This window comes from Leguminivora glycinivorella, chromosome 3, assembly GCF_023078275.1.
Source record: "Leguminivora glycinivorella isolate SPB_JAAS2020 chromosome 3, LegGlyc_1.1, whole genome shotgun sequence".
Lineage (NCBI taxonomy): Eukaryota > Metazoa > Arthropoda > Insecta > Lepidoptera > Tortricidae > Leguminivora > Leguminivora glycinivorella.
The window spans coordinates 8,194,533-8,219,691 of record NC_062973.1 but is presented as its reverse complement, the minus strand read 5'-3'; the positions used below and the strand labels follow the sequence as shown (position 1 = coordinate 8,219,691).

Genomic DNA, 25,159 nt, shown 5'->3' with positions numbered 1-25,159 from the left:
CTACACAGTGTAGTCCTAACTACATTATGAAAGTAATTTTTCAGTACAGATGGTCGTTTTTTTACGCACTAGTTCGAGAAGTTGTTCATTATATGCCAGGTCGAAACTTCGGAGGCTCATCTGTACTGAAAAACGTCGTACGATACACGTGCGAAAAGGAAATTCGTAACTCGTGTCGATTTAAAACACTCCCTTCGGTCGTGTTTTAATTTATCGCCACTCGTTTCGAACTTCCTCTTTTACGCACTTGTATCGTAATGTACTATTTCAGTTAATTGAAATACCTAAATGCGATTGTTTAGATATGGGTAGAGTATGTAAACTTTTATTTTTTACCAAATAATTTTATAGTCCTGTGATACAAAAACAAAAAACTATCTTTAATTTCTGCTTGTGTAATTATAAGATGCCGTAGCCGTAGTTGAAAGTTTCGGAAATAAATTGAGAAACAAATCATAGGATTGACAGCAAGGCTAGCACATGTTGCGAGGAGATACTGACGCACTAATCATGTGCTAGCGCTGCAGACGTCATTATGAATACCTACGGAACGTTGTCGGGACTGTCGGGTATTTAATAGCACGTCGGCGTCGATACGAAGCAAAGTAGGTACGCATCTTTATGAATGACACGATCTATAAAAAAGTACTCGTTTCATCGAGAGTGCCGAGACAGGTAACGAGGTAAAAAGACAGTTATTTCATGTCTATATTTAGATATTTCATATCAATATCGCATCTTCGTAGTTGACTTAAGCGCAGCAGTAGGTACCGCTTGTGTGAGCCGTGATCTCACATCCGGATACGAAATGTTTTGTTTTCCATAATTATGCCATTATACGCAATAAGTTTCGTTAAGCCTATTAGAAGTCTAATAGCAATATTATATTAAATACATATTGCTAATGAAGTAGGAATAGGAACTTAATTGCTTTCATGTAGATTGGTATATTGCTACTACATATTCATTTTGCTTGCTTGTGCTGTGCTACTGGTCCTTGTACGACGATAATGGGATACTGATACCGTCTTCCGGCTTAGAATTCAAGCATATTATTATTATAAAATACCTACTGTTTACGGTCTGGTAGAATGAGTATGCGGATTTTCTGAATTTCCGCTTCTGACAGTTTTAAATAGATTACCTATAGTTCGCATTTTCCACGGAAGTATAACTAAAATCGCTGTCAATAGAAATTGTCAACAATGTAAACAAACCATTATATAAAATATCAATATTTTAGCACAATTTTATTATTTTAAAGGTTAAGGATCATAATGTGAGATGAATTGATTAAATAACACATAGATTTAGCCAGTATCTGATGAGTCAGAATGCAAATGAAAGTCATTTTGATTACAAGGTTTGTTTACATTGTTCGTAAATTCTATTGACGGCAACTTTAAGCATTTCTCCGTGGTGTGTTCAGAGCAAATAATAGTAGATAAGTATGTATGGTTCAGAATACCTACCGCGAACTCAGAAGATCGCTACTTTCAGGCAGGTATTTTAATCCAATCATATGTCAGTACATAGATCTGGATATACAGTGTGTAAATTTAATAGGTACGGGCGATTATTTAAAATATTTAATCGGTGGCTAGTGTAAGAAGTATATATTGAGATAAGTTTTGCAGAATTCCGCCGCGAGTCAAGCATACGTCAGCCAAGGAGCCAAGTACATAGCTGAGTTTTTGAATCACAGCGCATGTACATAATTGTCACAGAAAATCGCACATTCGATGATCCCACAAACTCATGCCATCAAATGACGATTCTCGTCCAACTGACCAGTCCGCGAACTGACATTGCGTCGCGCACACGCTCCCCGTCGCTCCGAGAGAAAACTTTAGAAATCGGGAAAATGTTTAAACTCGTTTGTGTTTCAATCGTAAGTACTATAAGTAATTTTCTATGCGTAAGCGATACACGACAGTAATAGGTTAATGAGTGGAAATTTAATTCAGAAAATGCATGAACAAAGCGGGTATTGTTTTGTTTACATTTGAACCGGTAAGTTGAGGCGGAAAGATCTTGATCCCTATAAAGGTCTTAATTTAATTAGGTAATTGATTAATGTCGGATTCGGTATTTTCTTTTTTTGACGTATTTCATGAGAGAAAATGCAGTTATTTGGGCATAGGTAGTCAGATATGTGAAAGACTGACATATTTCAAGACGATCAGTGTAGTTTGCGAAATATTTTTTCAAAAAGCTTGAAGGATTCGTTGATAGATATAAATTTCCTTACAAATTTATAACCTTATCAGGCACCCACACGAGGAATCTATATAACCATAGGTTGGATGATATATTTAGATGACAACAATGTAAGTTTTATATTAATTAAGTATAATGGAATATTATCATCCATTACAAGTTTTTACTGGTTAATAGACCACAATCTTACAGACTTACCTACTAGCAATTAAATTAATTATTTAGCAGTTTAGGTTAATTTTACTTTGGACAGTTATTAACACAATCAAAACTTGAAGTGCAGACTGCTAAAGGAACAATTTCTTATTAATAAATTCATCATCAAAATACTTAGATATGTTATGGATAATAATTTTGACGCTGACAAATGATGCATACAAAAATTATGCACAAGTCCAATATAATTGGTAAGTACCAACATTTGTAACCTGTTTCCACAGTTTCCACAAGAAAATTATGTACCAAAATGTGCGATGCCATTACATAATGACTAATTACTGGTTTCCAAATGTGTGCGACAGTTATTTCGTTACATTTATGGGTATAATTTGTAAATGTGACCGGTTTTTGTCTCGTGTGGCTAATCACTAAGGAAAAAACACGTGTTATTATGACACTGTATCATAAGATTCATAAGGTGACACAACTAGTCACTCGATAACTAAATGTAATTACCTACTTAATATTTACTTGTATGATGTATCAAGACTATCAAGAGGACAATTCCGATTAAAGAAATTTGTTTCGGGTTAGAGTTGGTTTTGACACGACGTTGTCGCACGTATGGCACGCAAAACACGTCCCGGCTTTCATTTCATTGAATGAATTTAGTATTTCCGATATACATTTTTAATATGCCTCTATGTTATTGTCAATACTTACTCAATAATTAGTCAGTTAATACCACTATTACCTACCACTAATACCACTATATACCTAATGCATAATTATAAATAATGGATACATGTTTTACATAGTCATGGCTCATACCTTCATTAAATTCCAATATCGATTAACTTTAATTATTAGTGATCTGTCTGATCTCATTGCCTTGGGTACTCGTACTTAACCAATTTAAGTCTGATCTCGGATCCAGAATAGTTAGAATGGATCTTGAGATCGAGCTACGCTAAAATTAAGATAGTCGAAATGCAGTGTGGATTTCTTGTTAATGATTCATAACAGGTGGAAGTCTAGGTCTAGAAGTCATTCAGATTAAGTCGCGCAGTTAATTTACTCACTTACTTGACTATTCTGATGGCTGACGGTATACATAATTTTCAAAAGAGCTATTTACTCAGGATGAAAGACGGGTTTCTTCATTACTAAACTAAAATGGAGTTGGACTTGACATGTTGCTAGGTTAGGTCAGAGTGGTAGGTGAGCTGAACTAGTGTTAACGGAATGGTGGCCACTTACAGATGGCTCTTTTGGGAGACGACATCCTGAAAATTGCAGGGCACAACTGGGTGAGACTAGGTCAGGATCGGGACAAGACTACGTAGGTAGGAGAGAGGCCTAATATATGCTCAGCAGTTGGCGATGGCGATACAGGGCTGATAGGACGATGATGATGCTCTCATCATCATCATCATCCTATGATGATCATCATCGTCCTATCAGCCCTGTATCGCCCACTGATGAACATAAGGCCTCTCTTCTATAAATTATGATGAGACTAGCTCAGGAATGGGACAAGACCAGTGGCATAGGTACTAGAAGAGAGGCCTATGCTCGGCAGTCGGTGATACAGGGCTAATGATGCCCTCATCATCATCATTAATTATGTTTAATTCCAAGATGTATTATTTGAGGGTTATAATCGCAACTACAACGTATTATTACGCCTCCAGTTGTCCGGTCGTCAATTTACCAGATGCATTTGTTGATTACATTTATATCATTTTCATTTTCAATTAATTAATTTATTTGTTTATTTTACAATTAAGTAGTACTAATAGTATAATGTGAGATACCTTTACGAATAACATTCAAGTTAGTGTCAAGTGATTGACGGCACATGTCAAAACAAATACCATTATGAATTGGTAAAGGCTGTCCCACACGTATTCAGTATTAATTATCTTTATTTTTTTAATAACTCAGTAACCGTAAGAGTTAAGACGCTAGTTTCTTAGAGAAATTAATTGTATTTGATCTAAAGAACCTTCCCTTAAAGTTAACGGAATTCAATAAAAAACAGGGTGTATAAGTAATGTAGGCGGTTTTGTATAATGAATTTTTTTTTCAGGTAACGATATGTCTGCAGCTCACGAGCGGAGGCGTTATGAAGCGTAAGTAAATAAACATAGTTTTTTTTTATTATATTAGTAATTAAATGGCACCTCCTCACGTACATTGTCTTCTTCAGGAAACCTTGTCCAAGATAAGGTTCATAAGCTGTGTTGTTCAACTGTAACAATTACATTTTATGTTATTGCACGCGCGAGTTTTAAATTCAGTTGTAACACTTGTAACCAATAATAAGTAATGAGACTTTCTCATCTTATTGAAACATAATTACAGTATAATTACCCAGGTAGTTAGTACTAAATTCAGTTAGTTTTACTAGTAGGATGCATGTGGGTTAACACAATATTGCGTGTCAGCATCCACTGTCGGTCTCACTGGAAGTACCGAAAAAATGTAATTGTTAACATGTTGATAAGATAATAATTTTGCTAAACCTGACTAGTAGTAATTAACCCATAGGTTGCACTTTGCAGAGTCATCGACATATTCTAGATAAATATTTATTTCCAGCTGATGACTCCATCAAATACCCTGGGCCTATTAAGAATAGGAACGGTATCCCGGATGAATGCAAGGACCAGAACTTCTGCACAATAAAGCCGGCGGACTACCCTCAAGAACAGTTTGACCAGATGTTCAAGGGATCAGTAAGTATAACATATTATACTGGGTGTAATTTTTATAACCGGCAATGTTTAAGAAGGCGATCATATTAGCTGGCACAAAATCGAAATATCTACTAATATTTGCCAAAACATCTTAGAGGTTTCAAGTTGCAAATTATTTAATATTGATCAAAGAGTCGTGACCTATATTGGAAAATTCACGTGTGAAATAATGCATCTGCACCAGAACGTCTTGCGTCTTGCTTATCCAAGTATCTACTAGTAATAATAAATGTATAATATAATCATAATCGTACCTGGTTTCTACGATCTGATAATTTTGATTGCGATTCCAGTAATAAGAGCCCATTTGAGATTTTTTTTTATGGCCAGTTGGTCACGAAACTGTATAAATGAATGTCAGAGTTAGCAGAATCTAGTTCTTATAATTATAATAAAATAAATGTATACCTACGACAAATATAAGATACAATACCGACCTACTATTACCAACAGATAATGCATTTATTTTTCCTTATCCACCTATAAAATATGCAGAATTTTGCAATAGGATAAAGTCAGTCCAAGATAAGTTGGCAACGATTTCGACGGCCTCGCCGCTGGTGCAAATGTTATTTTGTGTCATATTTCAATTAAGACGCTACAGGAGCGAAAATGCTAAAATGGAAAGGAGCCCCCCCTTTCAATTTGGGAATTCTAGTTTAATATACTAGTGTTATTATAGTATGAATTTTCTGAGATGAACGATTCGCTTTTGCCGTAATCTGTTAAACAAAGGCCTTTGTTTCTATTATTCACGGCGGCTAGCTCCCGTTTGAACGGCACGTGCTATAGTCTCAGTGTAGTTAAAAAGCAACTATCATGATAGTAATAAGGTTCAAATCCATAAAAAGCCCTTTCGGAGATAACACGTTTTGTCTTGTTCAAAAAAAGTTACCTGCATACTGCAAACTGTTTAATAAATTTGAACACCAGTGGTGAAGGCCGGATTCGAACCGGCGTCTTTTAGCAATCCGGGCCAAATCTTATTTCGATTTTTAATTTATATATAGTAGTGTGACTACATAAAAAACACAAATCAGAATATTTGTTAAAATAATTTGATTTGTTCCCATAGTTGCGTAAATTTGAACCTTATTGATGATCATGATAGTTGCTTTTTAACTACACTGAGACTTTAGCACGTGCTGTGGAAACGGGAGCTAGCCGCCGTGAATAATAGAAACAAAGGCCTTTGTTTAACAGATTACAGCAAAAGCGAAAAGTTCATCTCAGAAAATTCACACTATAACTATATTTATCGAAAAAAAAAATGTCCATTAAGAACAACTCAGTTAAAAGATATTGTGAAAAAATCTTTAAAATCGAGGTTCCGCTCTCGACTATTTCCTCCTTCAAAACTTAGTCAATCGTAACGAAATTTGAGAATCTGAATAATAATGAAATAATCTGTGTCGGACCGTTTAGTTTCTTTGGCTAATTGTCACCAATTTTGAATACCACACCTTTTTTTTTTCAAAATATCAAAAAAATCAAAACGGTCCGACACAGATAATAAATATTATAATCTGTGTTGAAAAAATCATGGCTCTATCTTCAAAAACCAGGGAAGGAAGAGCGTTTGTAATTTTGTATGGAGAATTAACCCTCCTGTATCGTCTTAAAAAAACGTTTACTTATCCCTTGCAGAGGCGTATCAAAATCGATGCCAACTTATGATCAGCCAGATCCTACCAGTATTCCACTAAGTTTTGTCACAGCATGTGACATGACAATAAATATGTATAACCTAATTAGATAATCAACCTCAAGTAAATAAATTATTAAGAGTTTTGAATGATTCACGGTTATTTTCATTAGACTTATATTGACCGGGATATAGACCGTGATTACCTTTTTGATTTTTGTCGAGCTCCCGATATTTCGACGCAGTTGCATGCATCATGATCACGGAAAACTGACGAAGGCGGGTGGATGCATAGCTGGGCACCGTTAATCAAATAGTTAACTTCGATAATCGTTAATCCGTTACTATAAAAGTTAACTTCGTTAATCGTTAAAGCGATACATTTCAAAAAATTTAACGAAAGTTAAAGTTAATCGATAATCCGTTAATCGTGATAAAAAAATATTTTACTGTAGCTAGTTGCATCAGTTATCAACTATTAAGTTTTTGGGTAAGTTTATTATGTTACTGTAAAAGACCGAAGATCGCCAAAATCTCTTGAAAAATCCCAGCTGCCAATTGGTAAAAGCGAAATGTTAATAAATAGGTATTGTTTTCTTTGGACTTATATATAACGTTGTTTCGGTAAGTCCTAGGTTTTACCTTGGACCCGTAGGTATTGGGTCATTCAAGCGGTCGTAGTCATGGTGCGTAGGTTCCTCGGATTGAGACACCTCTATTCGAAGTTGTGATTCACGGTAACTTGGTAGATAGCGTCGCCCGCCGAACTCTGGCTTGATGCGTCGGTTGCGCGATTTATGTGCCATGCGTCGTGCCTGATGATTTACATTCTTTTTCGCAGTTAGTGATGGGTGCAGTAGGACTAATAAACTTTAGCAGGTCTCGAATAAGTGATCCAAAGGCACCAATTGATATGTAGACTGAATTTTCGGGAAAATCCTAGGTTTCGCCGTACTCCGGGCTTTTACAGTAGCGGTCAGAGCAAGTTTTACTCGGCGCGTGCGGAACTGGATTAACGATTAACGGACTCGAAGAAATTTAACGGAAGTTAACGAAACCGTTAACATTTTTTAAAGTTAACTTAAAAGTTAATCCGTTAACCAAAATGTTAACTTCGTTAATTAACGATTAACGGATTAACGAGTTAATGCCCAGCTATGGGTGGATGTTAAACCCACCCGCCCTCCACCCGCCTTCGTCAGTTTTCCGTGATCATGATGCATGCAACTGCGTCGAAATATCGGTAGCTCGACAAAAATCAAAAAGGTAATCACGGTCTATATCCCGGTCAATATAAGTCTATATAAATTATTGTTTTTAATATAAGTATTTGTACCTACAAATCTTCAATAGGCTTCGCTTAGATAGCTAATAGGGTGGAGCGAAAAAACACTTTTCTGGAATTAGCAAACCTAATAGTTATCAATCAATGCCCCTTAGTCTATGAAGCCTTTGTGCAAATTTTCAGCTTTTTAAATTCACATCTTCTGCCTCCGCACTAGGTTTGAAATTTTGAAAATCTCATACAAACCTAAAAATTCAACTTTTAGATAAAAAATGTTTTTCGGCAGTATTATGTTCAGTATACATTATTGATACATATTGTTACAAGAAACTACCAAAAATTGCGAAAATAGCGTTAAAAATCGCCAATTTTCAGTATTTTAGCGGCTATTTTGGCGAATGTACTGAAACTAGACAAACTTTGGCCATTCTTGACGCTATTTTCGCAACTTTTTGTAGTTTCTCATAATGATATGTATCAATAACATATACTAAACATAATACAGTCGATTTTTTTTTATCTGAAAGTTGAATTTTTAAGTTTGTATGAGATTTTCAAAATTTCAACCCTAATGCGGAGGCAGAAGATGTTGATTTAAAAAGCTGAAAATTTGCACAAAGGCTTCATAGACTAAGGGGCATTGATTGATAACTATTAGGTTTGCTAATTCCAGAAAAGTGTTTTATCGCTCCACCCTAATAGCTAATACATGTTTTAAACGTTTATAAAGCTTTAAATTTTTATAGAGGTTTGGCAAGCTCCCCAACCTGGTGCTGAACGACACAGTCGAGTTCCCCAACAGGCAGGGAGGGCCGGGCGACGAGGATGACTGCAGGACCACTGTCACGGTGAGAAACTTATTTAATGTATTTACTACATTAACTTATACAGGCTGTCCGGTAATTAATGGTTAACCTTTTAACCATCAATAAAGCCTTTAGTCTGTTTTCGTAATTGAGATTTGGTAATTGACTACGAAAGAAGAATTATTTTTCGCTGTTTCATAATTAACTACCAACGAAGAAATTATTTTCTTTTTTCGTAATCGAGTTTCGTAGTTGACTACGAAAAAAGATTTATTTTTCTGTGTTCGTAGTAAATTGGTTATGTACAGAGAAAAATAATTATTTTTTCGTAGTCAATTACCAAACCTCAATTACAAAAACAGACGAAGGGCCATAAATATGTTTTCACTGTTTCATAATTAATTATCAAACATGAATTTAATTACTATATTATAGTAATCGAGTTTCGTAGTTAACTCCAATATAAGATTTATTTTTTCCTGATAAGTTAGTGAGTTGTTTTCATGGGCCTCAGAATTCCCCTCAGGCAGGATCCATCAGCCTTAACCGAATATCCATTGGTGTCTAGTCCACATTGCGATGTAGGTATAGTCCTTGACGGCCGTTGGACGTTCAAGAAACACTTTGAGGGCTTTGCTTCGAAATTAATAGGAGCGGCGTCGGCAGTCAGCAGGATGGCTTCTACCTAACATCGGTGGGGCGATTGTGGCCTGCCGAAAACGGTAACTACGCGGGTGTAGCGCCGTCGCCATATAGGTAGAGCCATACATATATGGTGCTCTCATATCGGCCTTCACCCTGTCCGTCGAAAACCAGATCCAATTGCGGAGGCCACAGCGGATCATGGCGGTCAGGATGGCCAGAGCATACCGCCCCGTCTCCCATAAGGCAGTGTGCGTGTGGGAGGGAGCTCCGCCTTGGGACCTTGACGCAGCAGCACTGGACGATGTATATTGGCGTGGCGTTGAGGTGCGGGCCAGGGGAGTCCAACTACAGTACCTATGAAGGTGACTTGACTCTCGTTGAGTGCTCCTCCAAAAGTGGGAAGAGAGATTGGAGACTCCAAATGCCGGCCATTGGACCGTCGTCGAAGCCATCCGACCTGTTCTGGAGCTATGGGTGAAAAGTGCTCATTTCTCCTTACCCAGATCCTCTTGGAGCATGGTTGCTTCGAAAGATACCTGTGTAGAAGGGCGGGACGGGAACCAAGGACACGGCGCTACCTGCTCAGACGGTATGTCCAGCGTGGGCGGAGCAGCGAGCAGCTCTAGTGGCCTTTGTGGGAAATAACCTTTCCTTGCCAGCACTGGTGAAAGCCATGCTTGGCGGGGAAAGGCGATGGAAGTCAGTGGCCTCCTTCTGCGAGGACGTGATGGCGCAGAAGGAGGCGGCAGAGCGCTGCAGGGACGCCGGACGAGGATCCAGCCTGTCAGCCAATGCGCCGCAAGCGCGCGACCGGCAGCTACCTCCATAAGAGCACCTGTGGACGGCAGGCTCGTGGATGTCCGTCGCCTACATAAGGGGCCCTGCGTGGTAGGGCGCGATATAATTATAACATAGGTATGCGCCCACTGAGATGGTGGAGTGAATTCGCTAAGAGTCAAGTCCGAGTCTGGACTGGACGTTTGCTGGCGTGGTTGCGGACGAGAATTTCGGCTTGCCTGGGATACTCGCCCTATAGCAAAGGCGACGACGACAGAGGGGCGTTTGTGGGTATACGACCGTGGGTCTCATCAGCCTAGGGAGTCCCATTATAACCATCCCATGCCTGTCCCCGCGCCTGGGTAGTACTCGTAAAGCAATTTCCCTCTTAAAAAAAAGGTGATACCTAATACTTATAAATAACAAATTCTTGTTAAATAATTAATTGCGGAAAAAGAAAAATCTTGATGTTTTGTAATTAGACTTATATTGACCGGGATATAGACCGTGATTACCTTTTTGATTTTTGTCGAGCTCCCTGAATCCCTGAATCCCTGATCAAAAAGGTAATCACGGTCTATATCCCGGTCAATATAAGTCTAATGAAAATAACCGTGAATCATTCAAAACTCGTTTTGTAATTAATTACGAAAAAAGAAAAAATGCTCGATTACGAAGTCAGCAAATAAATTCTTCTTAAATAATTAATTATGAAACAGCGAAAAATAATTCTTCTTTCGTAGTCAATTACCAAATCTCAATTACGAAAACAGACTAAAGGCAATAAAGCACCTCGGACTGATCTCGAGAATCTACTTTTAGGTTTGGTAAAAATCCTCTGGTTATAGAGATATTAATAGAAGCCCCAAGTAGCGACATTGGTAAATGAAATATACCTAGGCCACTAGCCAATACTATTTTATTGAAGAAGCTGCGTGAGACTTGCGTATCTTTACGTAATTTACAAATTATAAAAATAAATATACTACATCAACTAACCCGTTTACTTTTCGCTACAATCGATTCGGTATAACGGGAATGAAAATGACATTGAGGTATGGTTTTGATCATCATCACCATCATCATCATATCAGCCGAAAGACGTCCACTGCTGGACATAGGCCTCCCCCAAAGATTGCCACAATGACCTGTGATGGTTTTGATACGACATCGAAACTCGATCGAAAGTATCGCAGAGGTTGAGCAATGCAAAATGAAAAAAAATTACTGAACTAAAATACATCTATTTTAAAATAAAACTGCTTATATAATTTAATATTTTGAATCGCAATCGGGCCCTGTAAAAATAAAATAGATAGCTTGTTTGTCTAGACAAATGAAAGCATTTTGCTCCGGCTGAAACGGAGACGCTTCACGCTTAATCGGTAATTTACCTAACTTAACTTTTTGCTGCCCCTAAAATGTTGAAACCTCTTGGAGTTCGATGTTCAACTAGTAGGTATTACAAACGCTAGTTATGAAGTAATCAATGAACATTTGAATTTAAATGAAACAGAACAGAGTTTGCTTTTATTTTGTTTCGTTTGATTTTGAAACGGTATAGTCTACCGCACCTCTATCGTGAATTACATACTAAAAAAAGAAAAATACGTTACTTGATAGCGTAGACGGCACTGAAAGTAGGTACATGTAATTTTTGTTGTTATTAGTTGCATTTGGGGGCGCAGTTAGCGTTCTCCATACAATGAATTTAATTTTCCATGACGATATTGAGAAACATATTAAAACACACAGTAGCCACATCTGTCGTCTCTACCTACTATACCAACATACAGCGTGTGTATTCCATACGGGCGAGTATCTTAATAACGACATAATAATTCAGCACGCAATGTATTACGTCCACATCAATAAGCGTACCTATCTAAACGTCATTACGACATGACGTTTATGTCATGTCAAATTAAGTTGGACGGCGTAGATTGCTACTTGGTCAGATTTAAAAAAATTAATTACTCTTAATTACACTTAACACTTTTTAACAAAATGATTATCCTATATGATTCGTATGATCAGATATTATGTGTATATTATGTGATATGTGTTTCGAATAAAGTCTCATATTATAACTGGATACATTATTCGCCCGTATGGAATACACATGCTGTATAATGACGTAGATTTAAAATATTTAAATATGACTCAAGCTGAGACAGTGATTAGACAGATGAGTACTCGGATGTCTTCAAAATTGTGTCGTTCTAACCTACAGATCACCTCAACGAGAATTCAAAACAACTCATAATCACCACCCGTATGATTACGCAGTAATTTAGTATGGGAACGATCCACTTGATTCAGTTCTGTCAAAGTTAACAACTATGTAGCACTCGTATTTAAATTTTAGAATATTAAAAAAAATAGTTTTAGGGTTGAACCTGGGTTGTTATATTTTTGGTGTAAGATGCCTTAAGTCCGCCATTTGTGCTTTTTTTTATTGTGCAATAAAGTTTAAATAAATAAGATGCTAGTCAATTGCGCTTCTCAAATTGTGGTATTTTACTATTAAAATTTGTTATAGGGTGCATTGGGGTAATTTCGAAGCACAAAAATGCTCGGGTGATTTCGAAAGGGGAATCTTGATATGATGTAAATAATGGTGATTTTTATATGACTTTGGAAATTAGACGACTTTCGAATTTACCCCAATGCACCATATGTCTGGTGACCACGCGTTTGTTAACGCTTTATAATAATTAATGCGCTTTGTTTTAATGCGGTGTCCGGTCAGTCTGTGCTCTGTTCACTTCTCAGTAAATAGCCGAGACAAAGGTCGCTGAAAAATGCTCACGAGTTTGTAATTCCATCTACTCATATTAATCACGCCACGGAGGATTTTCTCTGGTTTATGTTTCATGACGGCAACTATGCTAACCGCAATTGTTCTCAGTAATTATTGGATTGATCCACGGCTTAACCACAGTATAATAAAGAGTACTATCGTACCTACAGTATGCCACTCCCGCTCCACGCTGAAAGTGCCGCCCATCGCCCATCCCCTCCCGGTTACCTCACAGTTACCGCCTGTCAAAATCGCGAACAGTCGACCTGTCATATTTCACTCATACAAGCATAGTCCGCGTTCACCTACACGAGCTTAGACTGTGTGCGAGGAACGCACCTCTTTCATATATTTGATCGCCGGTGACCGAGGTGTGGTTTAACTGTATGTGACGACTGTTCAGTTCAGAAGAGATGGGCCGAATATTCGGTAAATATTCGGTATTCGGCATATTCGGCAAGTTTTTCAATATTCGTATTCGGCCGAATAATTCGGTTGCTTTGCCGAATATTTACCGAATAAACAAAGTAAAAAATAAAGAAGATCTTACGTATTCCTTTGGATAATAAGCTCCTATTTTAGTAGCTTTCTAAGGAACTACTTACTAAAAAGAGATAATTGCTATGCGTCAAAATACAAATACAAAGTTGAAAAATCTGTAGTTTAGAATAGGCGTAATGCAGTATTGTTATTCTAGACCCAGAGCCCAGGCCCGCCAGACCTTCCTCAAATTCTCAAGGATGAAACTTTGGGACAATGTAGAGTTCACATCGGCGTTTAATGTGTGCATATTTTCTAGTTCGGCCCATCGGCCAATTTTTTGCTATCAAGTGATGAAGGTGAAAAAAAAAGTGCTTACTTTCCTTAAATTCTCAAGGCTGATTTTTATAATTGTGTTAGAGCACGTTGTTAGAAATTGGTTATCATCAATGCCAGACCGTTTCCGCCGGCCATAACTTTTACCAGACGCGACAAAGTTGGCAAAAAACGACTCTAACTTACCTCATTTTCTCAAGCCTGATTTTGATATATGATACGCAGGGACCTGTAACTAGACCGTTTGTAAGCAGCCAGACCAATCGGATGGACCCAACCATCCGCCAGACCGACTTAAAGTTTAGATATGAGCATTAGTAGAATTGAAATATTCCGGGTCTATAGAAGCTAAAAACTTGAATTTTCTACATTAAGCTACGTGTATATTGTATACTTGACGTAATAAGCGACTTTCAAAAATTTTACTTCTAAGGAAATAAAAAAATGGAAGTTTATATGTGATGCAAGATTAATTTTAAGCTATGAATTTTATTTACACTGCGTAAGTACATGTGTATTTTATTATAAATATAACTTTTACCAGACGCGACAAAGTTGGCAAAAAACAACTCTAACTTACCTCATTTTCTCAAGCCTGATTTTGGTATATGATACGCAGGGACCTGTAACCAGACCGTTTGTAAGCAGCCAGACCAATCGGATGGACCTAACCATCCGCCAGACCGACTTAAAGTTTCGATATGAGCATTAGTTGAATTGAAATATTCTGGGTCTATAAAAGCTAAAAACTTGAATTTTCTACATTAAGCTACGTGTATATTGTATACTTGACGTAATAAGCGACTTTCAAAAATTTTACTTCTAAGGAAATAAAAAAATGAAAGTTTGTGCAAGACTAATTTTAAGCTATGAATTTTATTTCAGGGGCGTATCATATATCAAAATCAGGCTTGAGAAAATGAGGTAAGTTAGAGTCGTTTTTTGCCAACTTTGTCGCGTCTGGTAAAAGTTATATTTATAATAAAATACACATGTACTTACGCAGTGTAAATAAAATTCATAGCTTAAAATTAATCTTGCACCACATATAAACTTTCATTTTTTTATTTCCTTAGAAGTAAAATTTTTGAAAGTCGCTTATTACGTCAAGTATACAATATACACGTAGCTTAATGTAGAAAATTCAAGTTTTTAGCTTTTATAGACCCGGAATATTTCAATTCTACTAATGCTCATATCGAAACTTTAAGTCGGTCTGGCGGATGGTTGGGTCCATCCGATTGGTCTGGCTGCTTACAAACGGTCTAGTTACAGGTCCCTGCGTATCATATATCAAAATCAGGCTTGAGAAAATGAGGTAAGTTAGAGTCGTTTTTTGCCAACTTTGTCGCGTCTGGTAAAAGTTATATTTATAATAAAATACACATGTACTTACGCAGTGTAAATAAAATTCATAGCTTAAAATTAATCTTGCACCACATATAAACTTTCATTTTTTTATTTCCTTAGAAGTAAAATTTTTGAAAGTCGCTTATTACGTCAAGTATATAATATACACGTAGCTTAATGTAGAAAATTCAAGTTTTTAGCTTTTATAGACCCGGAATATTTCAATTCTACTAATGCTCATATCTAAACTTTAAGTCGGTCTGGCGGATGGTTGGGTCCATCCGATTGGTCTGGCTGCTTACAAACGGTCTAGTTATAGGTCCCTGCGTATCATATATCAAAATCAGGCTTGAGAAAATGAGGTAAGTTAGAGTCGTTTTTTGCCAACTTTGTCGCGTCTGGTAAAAGTTATGGCCGGCGGAAACGGTCTGGCATTGATGATAACCAATTTCTAACAACGTGCTCTAACACATATATAAAAATCAGCCTTGAGAATTTAAGGAAAGTAAGCACTTTTTTTTTCACCTTCATCACTTGATAGCAAAAAATTGGCCGATGGGCCGAACTAGAAAATATGCACACATTAAACGCCGATGTGAACTCTACATTGTCCCAAAGTTTCATCCTTGAGAATTTGAGGAAGGTCTGGCGGGCCTGGGCTCTTGATCTATTCTATTTATAAATTAACAAAATAGGTGCATATATTTGTAAAAGCTATGTCAGCCAGCTTAGACGAGCTTTACTTAGATCTGCAATAAACCTTTTTATTGTTACCTATATGAAGATTAAAAACCGGCCAAGAGCGTGTCGGGCCACGCTCAGTGTAGGGTTCCGTAGTTTTCCGTATTTTTCTCAAAAACTACTAAACCTATCAAGTTCAAAATAATTTTACTAGAAAGTCTTTATAAAGTTCTATTTTTGTGATTTTTTTCATATTTTTTAAACATATGGTTCAAAAGTTAGAGGGGAGGGGGGACGCACTTTTTTTTCCTTTAGGAGCGATTATTTCCGAAAATATTAATATTATCAGAAAACGATCTTTGTAAACCCTTATTTATTTTTAAATACCTATCCAACAATATGTCACACTTTGGGGTTGGAATGAAAAAAAAATTTCGCCCCGCTTTACATGTAGGAGGGGTACCCCAATGAAACATTTTTTTCCATTTTTTATTTTTGCACTTTGTTGGCGTGATTGATATACATATTGGTACCAAATTTCAGCTTTCTAGTGCTAACGGTTACTGAGATTATCCGCGGACGGACGGACGGACGGACAGACAGACATGGCGAAACTATAAGGGTTCCTAGTTGACTACGGAACCCTAATAAAAAGGAGTAAGCTGCAAACGTTTCAACTGTACATAAACACTTGAGAACCTACTGTGCAAAAAATGTTCATAATGTTCTCTTACTACATATAAGCAAGGACGATATATACCGGGACTAACAAAGCCTATACAAAAAAGTGTACCCCTGAAATGTATGGGCCTTTTAGGGATAAAACTAGATGGCGTTGTTTGGCAGCCTGGAAGTGGAAATAATCATATTTTCCCCAAATTGTTTTGCTTGTTTTTATTTTTGATAAGAATGACTGACATATTTGTTTTAATATCATGATATCACGTCAATACACATTAAAAAAAAAGAAATTTGTAGGCATCAGGTAGGGTGTAGTTGTGATAGTATATAGGTGGCACTAAAAATTGAGGTACGATTCTTTATGAAAATGTCAATCCTGTAAAAATCATCCTTGCTATAAGTAACGTATTTACATAGTATTTACCTATTAAGTTGTCATTTGAAAACGTATCATCTCATTTACGCACGAACTGGTCTGCACGAACGTTCGTTTTTACGCATCATTTACATAATTCGTGTTTACATACGCTATTAACGTTTTCGAGCGGCTATTGCACTTATGTACGAGTGTGTAAACATATTTTTTATCGGTGTCAATAAATAATAGCGGTGGGCGCTCAAAAAGGAAGATGAAAATTAAAAAAAAAAGATCTGTGTATGTTCGTGGTTAACATGCCGGTAGAACTTGTTCATGTCTATATTTAAAAAAGGTCTACTGTTTGTGTGATGAATGTGCGTCCTGTGGTAATATTACTGACAGCTTTGTTAACATAGGTATGATATAGGTACAAATACCACCCAAGGTAAAATAAAATACACTTAGTTATATTGAGATAAACATTTAAGAATCGGCACCGTTTCGTAACTAAGTATTATTTTAAGTGACAAAAAATCTAGAATGAAAAACGACTCTTATAAGAATAATGACGACGATGTTGTTACGAATCCGGCCTGTTTTTAGCGATTTTGAGTCAAACACAGTAAGTGTAACACACCTTACTGTGTTTGACTCAAAATCGCTTTATATGTAACAACATGAAATGCCATCGTAGAAATAGTAGGTAGGCATATTTAGGCCCCCCACAGACGGGAGACAAAACTGTTATGTCTCCGTCGTATTTGTATGAAAAGTTGCGTCGCCTCGTGTGCGCACCTTCATACTAGCCCATAGAATAGACCGAGCGACGGAGACAAAACAGTTTTGTCGCCCGTGTGCGCGGGGCCTTGAAGAAATCAAATTAGTCCAAGTCCCTGTTTCGGTACCTAACTAACAACAGCGTAAGCTTACCTTTGATATGTGGTGTTTATATAAAAATAAACGTTAGTTGCGTTTTTTCGATCGAGATAGCCATTAAACGTAACAGTTTGGCAAGTTAATTCATGTACAAAATTAGTTTAAGTTGTTTTTTTTTTTCAAAATAAATAATAATAAAAAAAAAAAGCAGTGAAGACCAATTGGCCCTGTCAGATTAACCTATACTTGTTATCAGTGACTACATAACTGTCACTACCAATATCAGGTGCTGTAGCCGAATGGCATTTCTGCCACGCGAAACGAAAACGAAACGCCGCGAAAGGTAGCCTGGCTTTGTCGCGCAAATACACAAGAGCGATAGAGATAGATATCTACGAGCGTTTCTTTTCGAGAGCGTTTGCACCATTCGGCTACGTACCCTGATGCGCTTGAGTTACTCCAAGTGGCTGTTTTTTTACATTTTTAAAAATATCTTGACGCTTTCTAGCTAAGAAATAGAATGTTATATTGGATATTGCCTCCTGTCATCTAGTCTTTCGAATCCGATAGGTTTCTCTGGTTTCTATGACCCTTGAGTAATTATATAAACTATTAGCATCGCCGGCTCCCCACTTATACGCATCGTTACATTACCATTATAGTTAACTAGGTGTAGCATAATAATGGACACAGAATCCTGCGCGGACACAAGGCCGTGTTCAGGTTTTCCTTAGCACATCATTATTAATATTTATTTGGCAGCTTATTGGGATCTTTATTTACGAAAATGCATTATATGTGGCTGCTTCTCTAAGCAACGGTCTAAGCTCTACAGGGTTGGGCAGAATAACTGTCCTAGTTAAAAAGTGGTATAAAATTTTAAAAACACGATAATGTGAAAAGTAGTGCTATGATTTATATCCATAACATCTTAAGTTTTAAAGTGTTATGTAATATATTTTATTTGCTTTTCTTTAACTTGCATAATTTTAGTCATTTTGCTGTAGAAGGAGTTTGACCCGGCACGCACGACCTCATCTGCTAAGTCATGCAATACTTGACTACCCGACCCCAAAATAAATGCCAGTTTTAGCCTTTTGCCATCTCAATAAAACTTTGCATTTATTTTTATATGTAAATATTAATAGTTATCAGTTACCTAAAGATGCGTAGCGTACGTTTCAAGATAAAATATCAGCCTAAAAATTTCGACGAAAATGGCACTTTTCCTCATGAAGATGTGGTCTGACTGAGTTTCTCTTTTGAATAAATTTATGGCTAAAATACTTATCTTCGTTACTATCCTTTAATATAACACCATACTCAACATCAGTCTGACATTTGTTGAACTCCTGAAATCGAAATGCATTTTCTTTGCAAAATGGCCATCGTGCCGCTGCCGCGTAAATAACATTTTCACCACACCAACTGGTAAAGGCATTCTTTGCTATTCGAAAACAGATAGCAAAATTGCATTTTATCCACAAGGGGGCAAAGTAATTTCATGCAAATTTTAACCCGATGTCTTAATATGTCTGCTAGATTTTACCCTATAAATGATGATTTTGAATCAAAAATATTGAATAAATTGATGAATTTGATTTATTTTGATGTTTTATAGTCAGTATTTTGTTCGTGTTGGTGTGGTGAAAAATTTTGTGTTTCACTCAGTGGCAAAGTTTGTTTAACCTTCGTGCCTTGATACCCTCGCAACGTTCAAGATTCCACTTTTTGAACCACTCGCTACGCTCGCGGTTCAATATTGGAATCTTTCGCTTGCTCAGGTATCAATATTGGCACGTGCGGTTAAACAACTACTTTGCCCCCTTGTAAAACAAATAACTATTTGTATCTAGCCCTCACATTTTTAAAAGAAACAGCGTACATACATAAATTATCCTTTATGTTTAGGTCCCTTAGTTCTTGGTTATTTTGCAGTATGTAAAATGTTGTCCCCTCTTCAATTATATTATGTTATTGAATATTTTATAATTTTAAGCACAATTTTGTATGATTCGCCCATGGTTATTTGTAGCTACTTTACTGACAAACCATCCAATTCCTACAAAATCTTTACTTGATTTCAGAAGAAAAATACTTCTATAAACGATTTTTGGTATGCAATATCAAAGCAATATTGGATATTAACTTTTTTCAGTTAGTTGAATATCTCGCCCAATCCGCAATGTTTGCTGTCATAACTTCCAACTGTAAATACTTTTCAATTTTGTTATAAAAAAATAATTAAACAGACTGTAACAGAAGTGTCTTTTAGAATCCGTGAAGGGCATTAAATTGTGGATTTAAAATGATACACAGGGAATACATAGAAATCTGTTATATTGAAATAGATAACGACATGTGTTACAATAAGACAGTTAATCCGCCCAACCCTGTACATTTATAATTACGCTATAAAAATAGTATCTAGAGGAAATCATTGGCACCTTGTGCAATTTAAGTATGCATAATTTTTAATTATGTGCATAAGTAATATTTGTTTCTTCTACTACCTACCTTTATCTAAGTAATCTGTCATTCATTGTCGATTGATTTATTGTTACCAAGGACGATACTTAATACTGGGACAGACAAAGCATATGCAAAAAAGCGGACCCCTGAAATGCATGGGCCCTTTAGGCTTAAAACTAAATGGCGCTGTTTCGCAGTCTGGAAGTGACCAAAATCATATTTTTCCCAAATATTTCTGGGTGTTTTTACTTTTTATACAAACAAATGTCATGATTCTTTAATATTTTAATATAATGATATCAAGTCAATATACATTAAAAAAAAAGGCATCGTCAGTGTAGTTATGATAGTATTTAATAGGTGGCGCTAAAAAATTGTGGTACGATTCTTAGTATGAAGATTGTAAATCCTATATAAATCATCCTTGTTATTACCTAATGCAAAGCTATACTCAACAGTCAAACTTGGCCCTGTTCGAACTATACCATTTTTAGGGTTCCGTAGTCAACTAGGAACCCTTATAGTTTCGCCATGTCTGTCTGTCCGTCCGTCCGTCCGTCCGTCCGTCCGTCCGTCCGTCCGTCCGTCCGTCCGCGGATAATCTCAGTAACCGTAAGCACTAGAAAGCTGAAATTTGGTACCAATATGTATATCAATCACGCCAACAAAGTGCAAAAATAAAAAAAACCGGCCAAGAGCGTGTCGGGCCACGCTCAGTGTAGGGTTCCGTAGTTTTTCGTATTTTTCTCAAAAACTACTAAACCTATCAAGTTCAAAACAATTTTCCTAGAAAGTCTTTATAAAGTTCTACTTTTGTGATTTTTTTCATATTTTTTAAACATATGGTTCAAAAGTTAGAGGGGGGGGGACGCACTTTTTTTTCCTTTAGGAGCGATTATTTCCTAAAATATTAATATTATCAAAAAACGATCTTAGTAAACCCTTATTCATTTTTAAATACCTATCCAACAATATATCACACGTTGGGGTTGGAATGAAAAAATATATCAGCCCCCACTTTACATGGGGGGGTACCCTAATAAAACATTTTTTTCCATTTTTTATTTTTGCACTTTGTTGGCGTGATTGATATACATATTGGTACCAAATTTCAGCTTTCTAGTGCTTACGGTTACTGAGATTATCCGCGGACGGACGGACGGACGGACGGACGGACGGACGGACGGACAGACAGACATGGCGAAACTATAAGGGTTCCTAGTTGACTACGGAACCCTAAAAATGGAAAAAAATGTTTTATTAGGGTACCCCCCCTACATGTAAAGTGGGGGCGGATATTTTTTTTCATTCCAACCCCAACGTGTGATATATTGTTGGATAGGTATTAAAAAATGAAGAAGGGTTTACTAAGATCGTTTTTTGATAATATTAATATTTTCGGAAATAATCGCTTCTAAAGGAAAAAAAGTGCGTCCCCCCCCCTCTAACTTTTGAACCCTATGTTCAAAAAATATGAAAAAAAATCACAATAGTAGATCTTTATAAAAACTTTCTAGGAAAATTGTTTTGAACTTGATAGGTTCAGTAGTTTTTGAGAAAAATACGGAAAACTACGGAACCCTACACTGTGCGTGGCCCGACACGCTCTTGGCCGGTTTTTAAATATTAGTGTCACTAATTTAGTGACTGTGAGTGTGACAACTCTGTGAGCTGTAGATCTTTGCGTTATAGTTAGAAAATGCAAAACTGAAAACAATTTTCTTCACGTCATTATCACAGTCAATTAAGTCACGCTACTGGTGCTTAAATCTTTTAACAACAAAGAAGCGGGTCACAAATTTTCTCGAGAATCGGCTGAGAGAGAAATTAACCTTTGTATATCCAGAGTTAATATTTGACGTATCTTAAAGCTCAAATCGAGCTGATAGTCGTGATAGCAACCAATACGACGCGGCAACATAAGACTTAATATCTGAGAATAGTGAGAGTATTATATTTATTGTTACAGTACGAGCCTTTATACAAGGTGCGCACTAAACGCGGAGACTGGCGAACCGTCGTGCAGGCAGAGCAAGAAAACTACGTGCAGAAAGTGCGTTTGGAGACGTGCTTGTGAGTATTCGTTTATGCATTCACGCTGCTATATGTTTTCTAAGAAAGTTCTGCTCAACAAAGCCTGTTAAGGGCTAAGAAAGAAACAAACCAATGCAAGTTACATGCCTCTTTGATCACTTTGTCTTCATCTATCTTCTATCTTAAATATATAAAAGAAGAAACTGACTGACTGACATATCAACGCACAGCCGAAACCGCTGGTCCTAGAGATTCCAATTTCCAGATTTGACACGTAGGTTCCTAATAAGGTCTAAAGGAGCACTAAGAAAGGATTTTTCAAAATTCACATCCTAAGGGGGTGAAATGGGGCCAAAGATTAATGTTTGAATAAGATTACTTTTAGTACGCGGGCGAAGCCGAGGAAAAAAGTTAGTTGATATATATATATATATATATATATATATATATATATATATATATATATATGTGTGTGTGTGTGTGTGTGTATATATATTATATACCAGAAAAATCTTTATATTTACCTATTGCACCTCATGACTGAGGGCCGTGATCACATAGCTTCGTTATGTGATCACGGCCGTATTCGTTGTCATCCTCCCTCCATGTCCAAGAATTCCTTGCAAGAATTATTAAATACATAATACAAATGTATGTTCCCTTTTCCAGAAAGCCTCAAAGCAAATGCTTCACCCGTTTCGGAGAGATCCCCGGCATCGAGACGTACTGTCGCCAGAACTACAACGACTGGGAGATAGTCGTGTCCGACGGCAAAGGAGGCACGGAGACAGTCACCACCAGCCTTCCAGTATGCTGCTCTTGCCACTACCGGTCCATCGACCTGGCTTCGCGGTTCGGACCTAAAGAAACGAGAGCTCTGATAGGAGGGTGAACAGTTTCTTTTAATTATTGACTTATGTAGCAAGGACAATATATACCGGGACTGACAAAGCTCATACTAAAAAGTGTACCCCTGAAATGTATTATTTAACAGCGCCATCTAGTTTTATCTTTTGGATAAAACTAGATGGCGCTGTTTCGCAGCTTGGAATAGGCAAAAATCATACTTCCCCCAAATATTTTTGCGTGTTTTTTTTTGTATGGATAGGTAGACGTTTGACCACGACAAACAAAAAAACAAATGACATATTTCTTTATTTTAATGTCATGATATCACGTCAAAAAAAAAGAAATTTGTAAGCATCATCAGTGTAGTTATGATAGTATTTAATAGATGGCGCTAAAAAATGAGGTACGATTCTTATCATGAAGATTGTCAATCCTATATAAATCATCCTTGATAGTAGGTATTGTAGCAGCATATCGTCACTACTTTTAAAAAAACTTGTATCTTCGTCTGTCAATGAAAAGAAAATTGTAGTAAGTATGTATGGAATGCATATAGACTTACTGCGTTTTAACTTTGAAGAACAGCGTTAGATACGAGATTTTTTAAAAGTAGTGACGATATGTGTTAATGTAGATAAATGTAGGACAACACCCAAACTGAATCGATTAAAATTGTTAAGTGCGTTATTATTTTGGGACCATAATAGAACTGCTTAAGGTCATCGTGACGTATAGTTCATACTCATTTTTTGTACTTAGATAATAACTGTTGTATATTATATTATATGCTAGTATCTGTATCTCATCGTCCTCCTTGCGTTATCCCGGCATTTGCCACGGCTCATGGGAGCCTGGGGTCCGCTTTGACAACTAATCCCAAGATTTGGCGTAGGCACAAGTTTTACTATGTTAGTATCTGTATCTACAAACCTAATTTCATTTAAAGTTACTTTGAATACATTTATCATTTTTGATTGCTGCTATGTTAGAAAAAATATACCTACTGTGCAAGTGTGCAGTGGTACAGTGATCCGTAAAGTAAGAAAACTCACATCACATGTACCTAATTATCGGCCGGGACGGAGCCGAGGTCAACAAACATGTGATCTGGGACTTTCGTTTTCTGATCATGTGATCTTGCGTTTTCGTCTTGGAGCCTAGGTACGCTCCAAGCTCCAACACGTAATTTGTTATAAGTTATAAAATTAGGTAAATATTGAAATATTTTTGTGAGTCTATTATGGTTTTTATAAGTTGCTATTTAACATCTTTATACTTTTTTACTTACTTTACATACTTAATTGAATGTTTTTCGTATACATATAGACATATAGACACTTCACACTCGATACGCAAATAATAGGGTTTTGAACGCTACATAAGATGGTTCAATTGGATTCCGTGTCAATGTCACTTAATTATTATTACAGATGCTATTTTCTATGTATTTTCCCATGAATAATAAGTATAATACCTCTGCCACACTATGCTCCTCGCGCTGCCGCGATGTTACCCTTCCCGGCCACACACTTCCCTACTCGCGCGATTATCGCACTAGGTTGTTGGCGGCCCCTTGACTCACGCCCAAAAACCGACAAAATAGAGAGCGGTGGGCATGACGAGGACCATTATGACGAGCGGCATGACGAGTAGCGCGGCCACACTATGCCTCTGCCTACTTCCCGCCCTACTTCCCACGCCGCTCATCGAGTGTTTGGCAGTGGCAGAGGTATTATAACTGACTACTGATTGCGAAAATCATATACGTTATCAAATAATCAATAACTTGTTGGTAGTGGTCAATCAAGTGTTATAAATTAATTTTATAAATATGGGCTCACGATCTCAATAACATTAGTTATTCATAAAAAATATTACCAACTATCTATGATTTATTTTATTAGCGTAGTTATTATTTTACATGTATTTATATTTGCATA

At 36.8% G+C, this 25,159-nt stretch overlaps 1 protein-coding gene across 1 annotated transcript; it reads left to right on the top strand.

Annotated features, from left to right (window-relative positions):
- The first annotated feature begins 1,776 nt into the window (after window positions 1-1,776).
- On the top strand, window positions 1,777-23,560 carry LOC125224658. The gene is made up of 6 exons (XM_048128085.1): window positions 1,777-1,891; window positions 4,472-4,514; window positions 4,984-5,120; window positions 8,818-8,919; window positions 22,306-22,409; window positions 23,040-23,560. Exons 1-6 carry the CDS (start codon window positions 1,865-1,867, stop codon window positions 23,260-23,262), a joined length of 636 nt encoding a protein of 211 aa, XP_047984042.1. The 5' UTR covers window positions 1,777-1,864; the 3' UTR covers window positions 23,263-23,560.
- The last annotated feature ends 1,599 nt before the right edge of the window (window positions 23,561-25,159 follow it).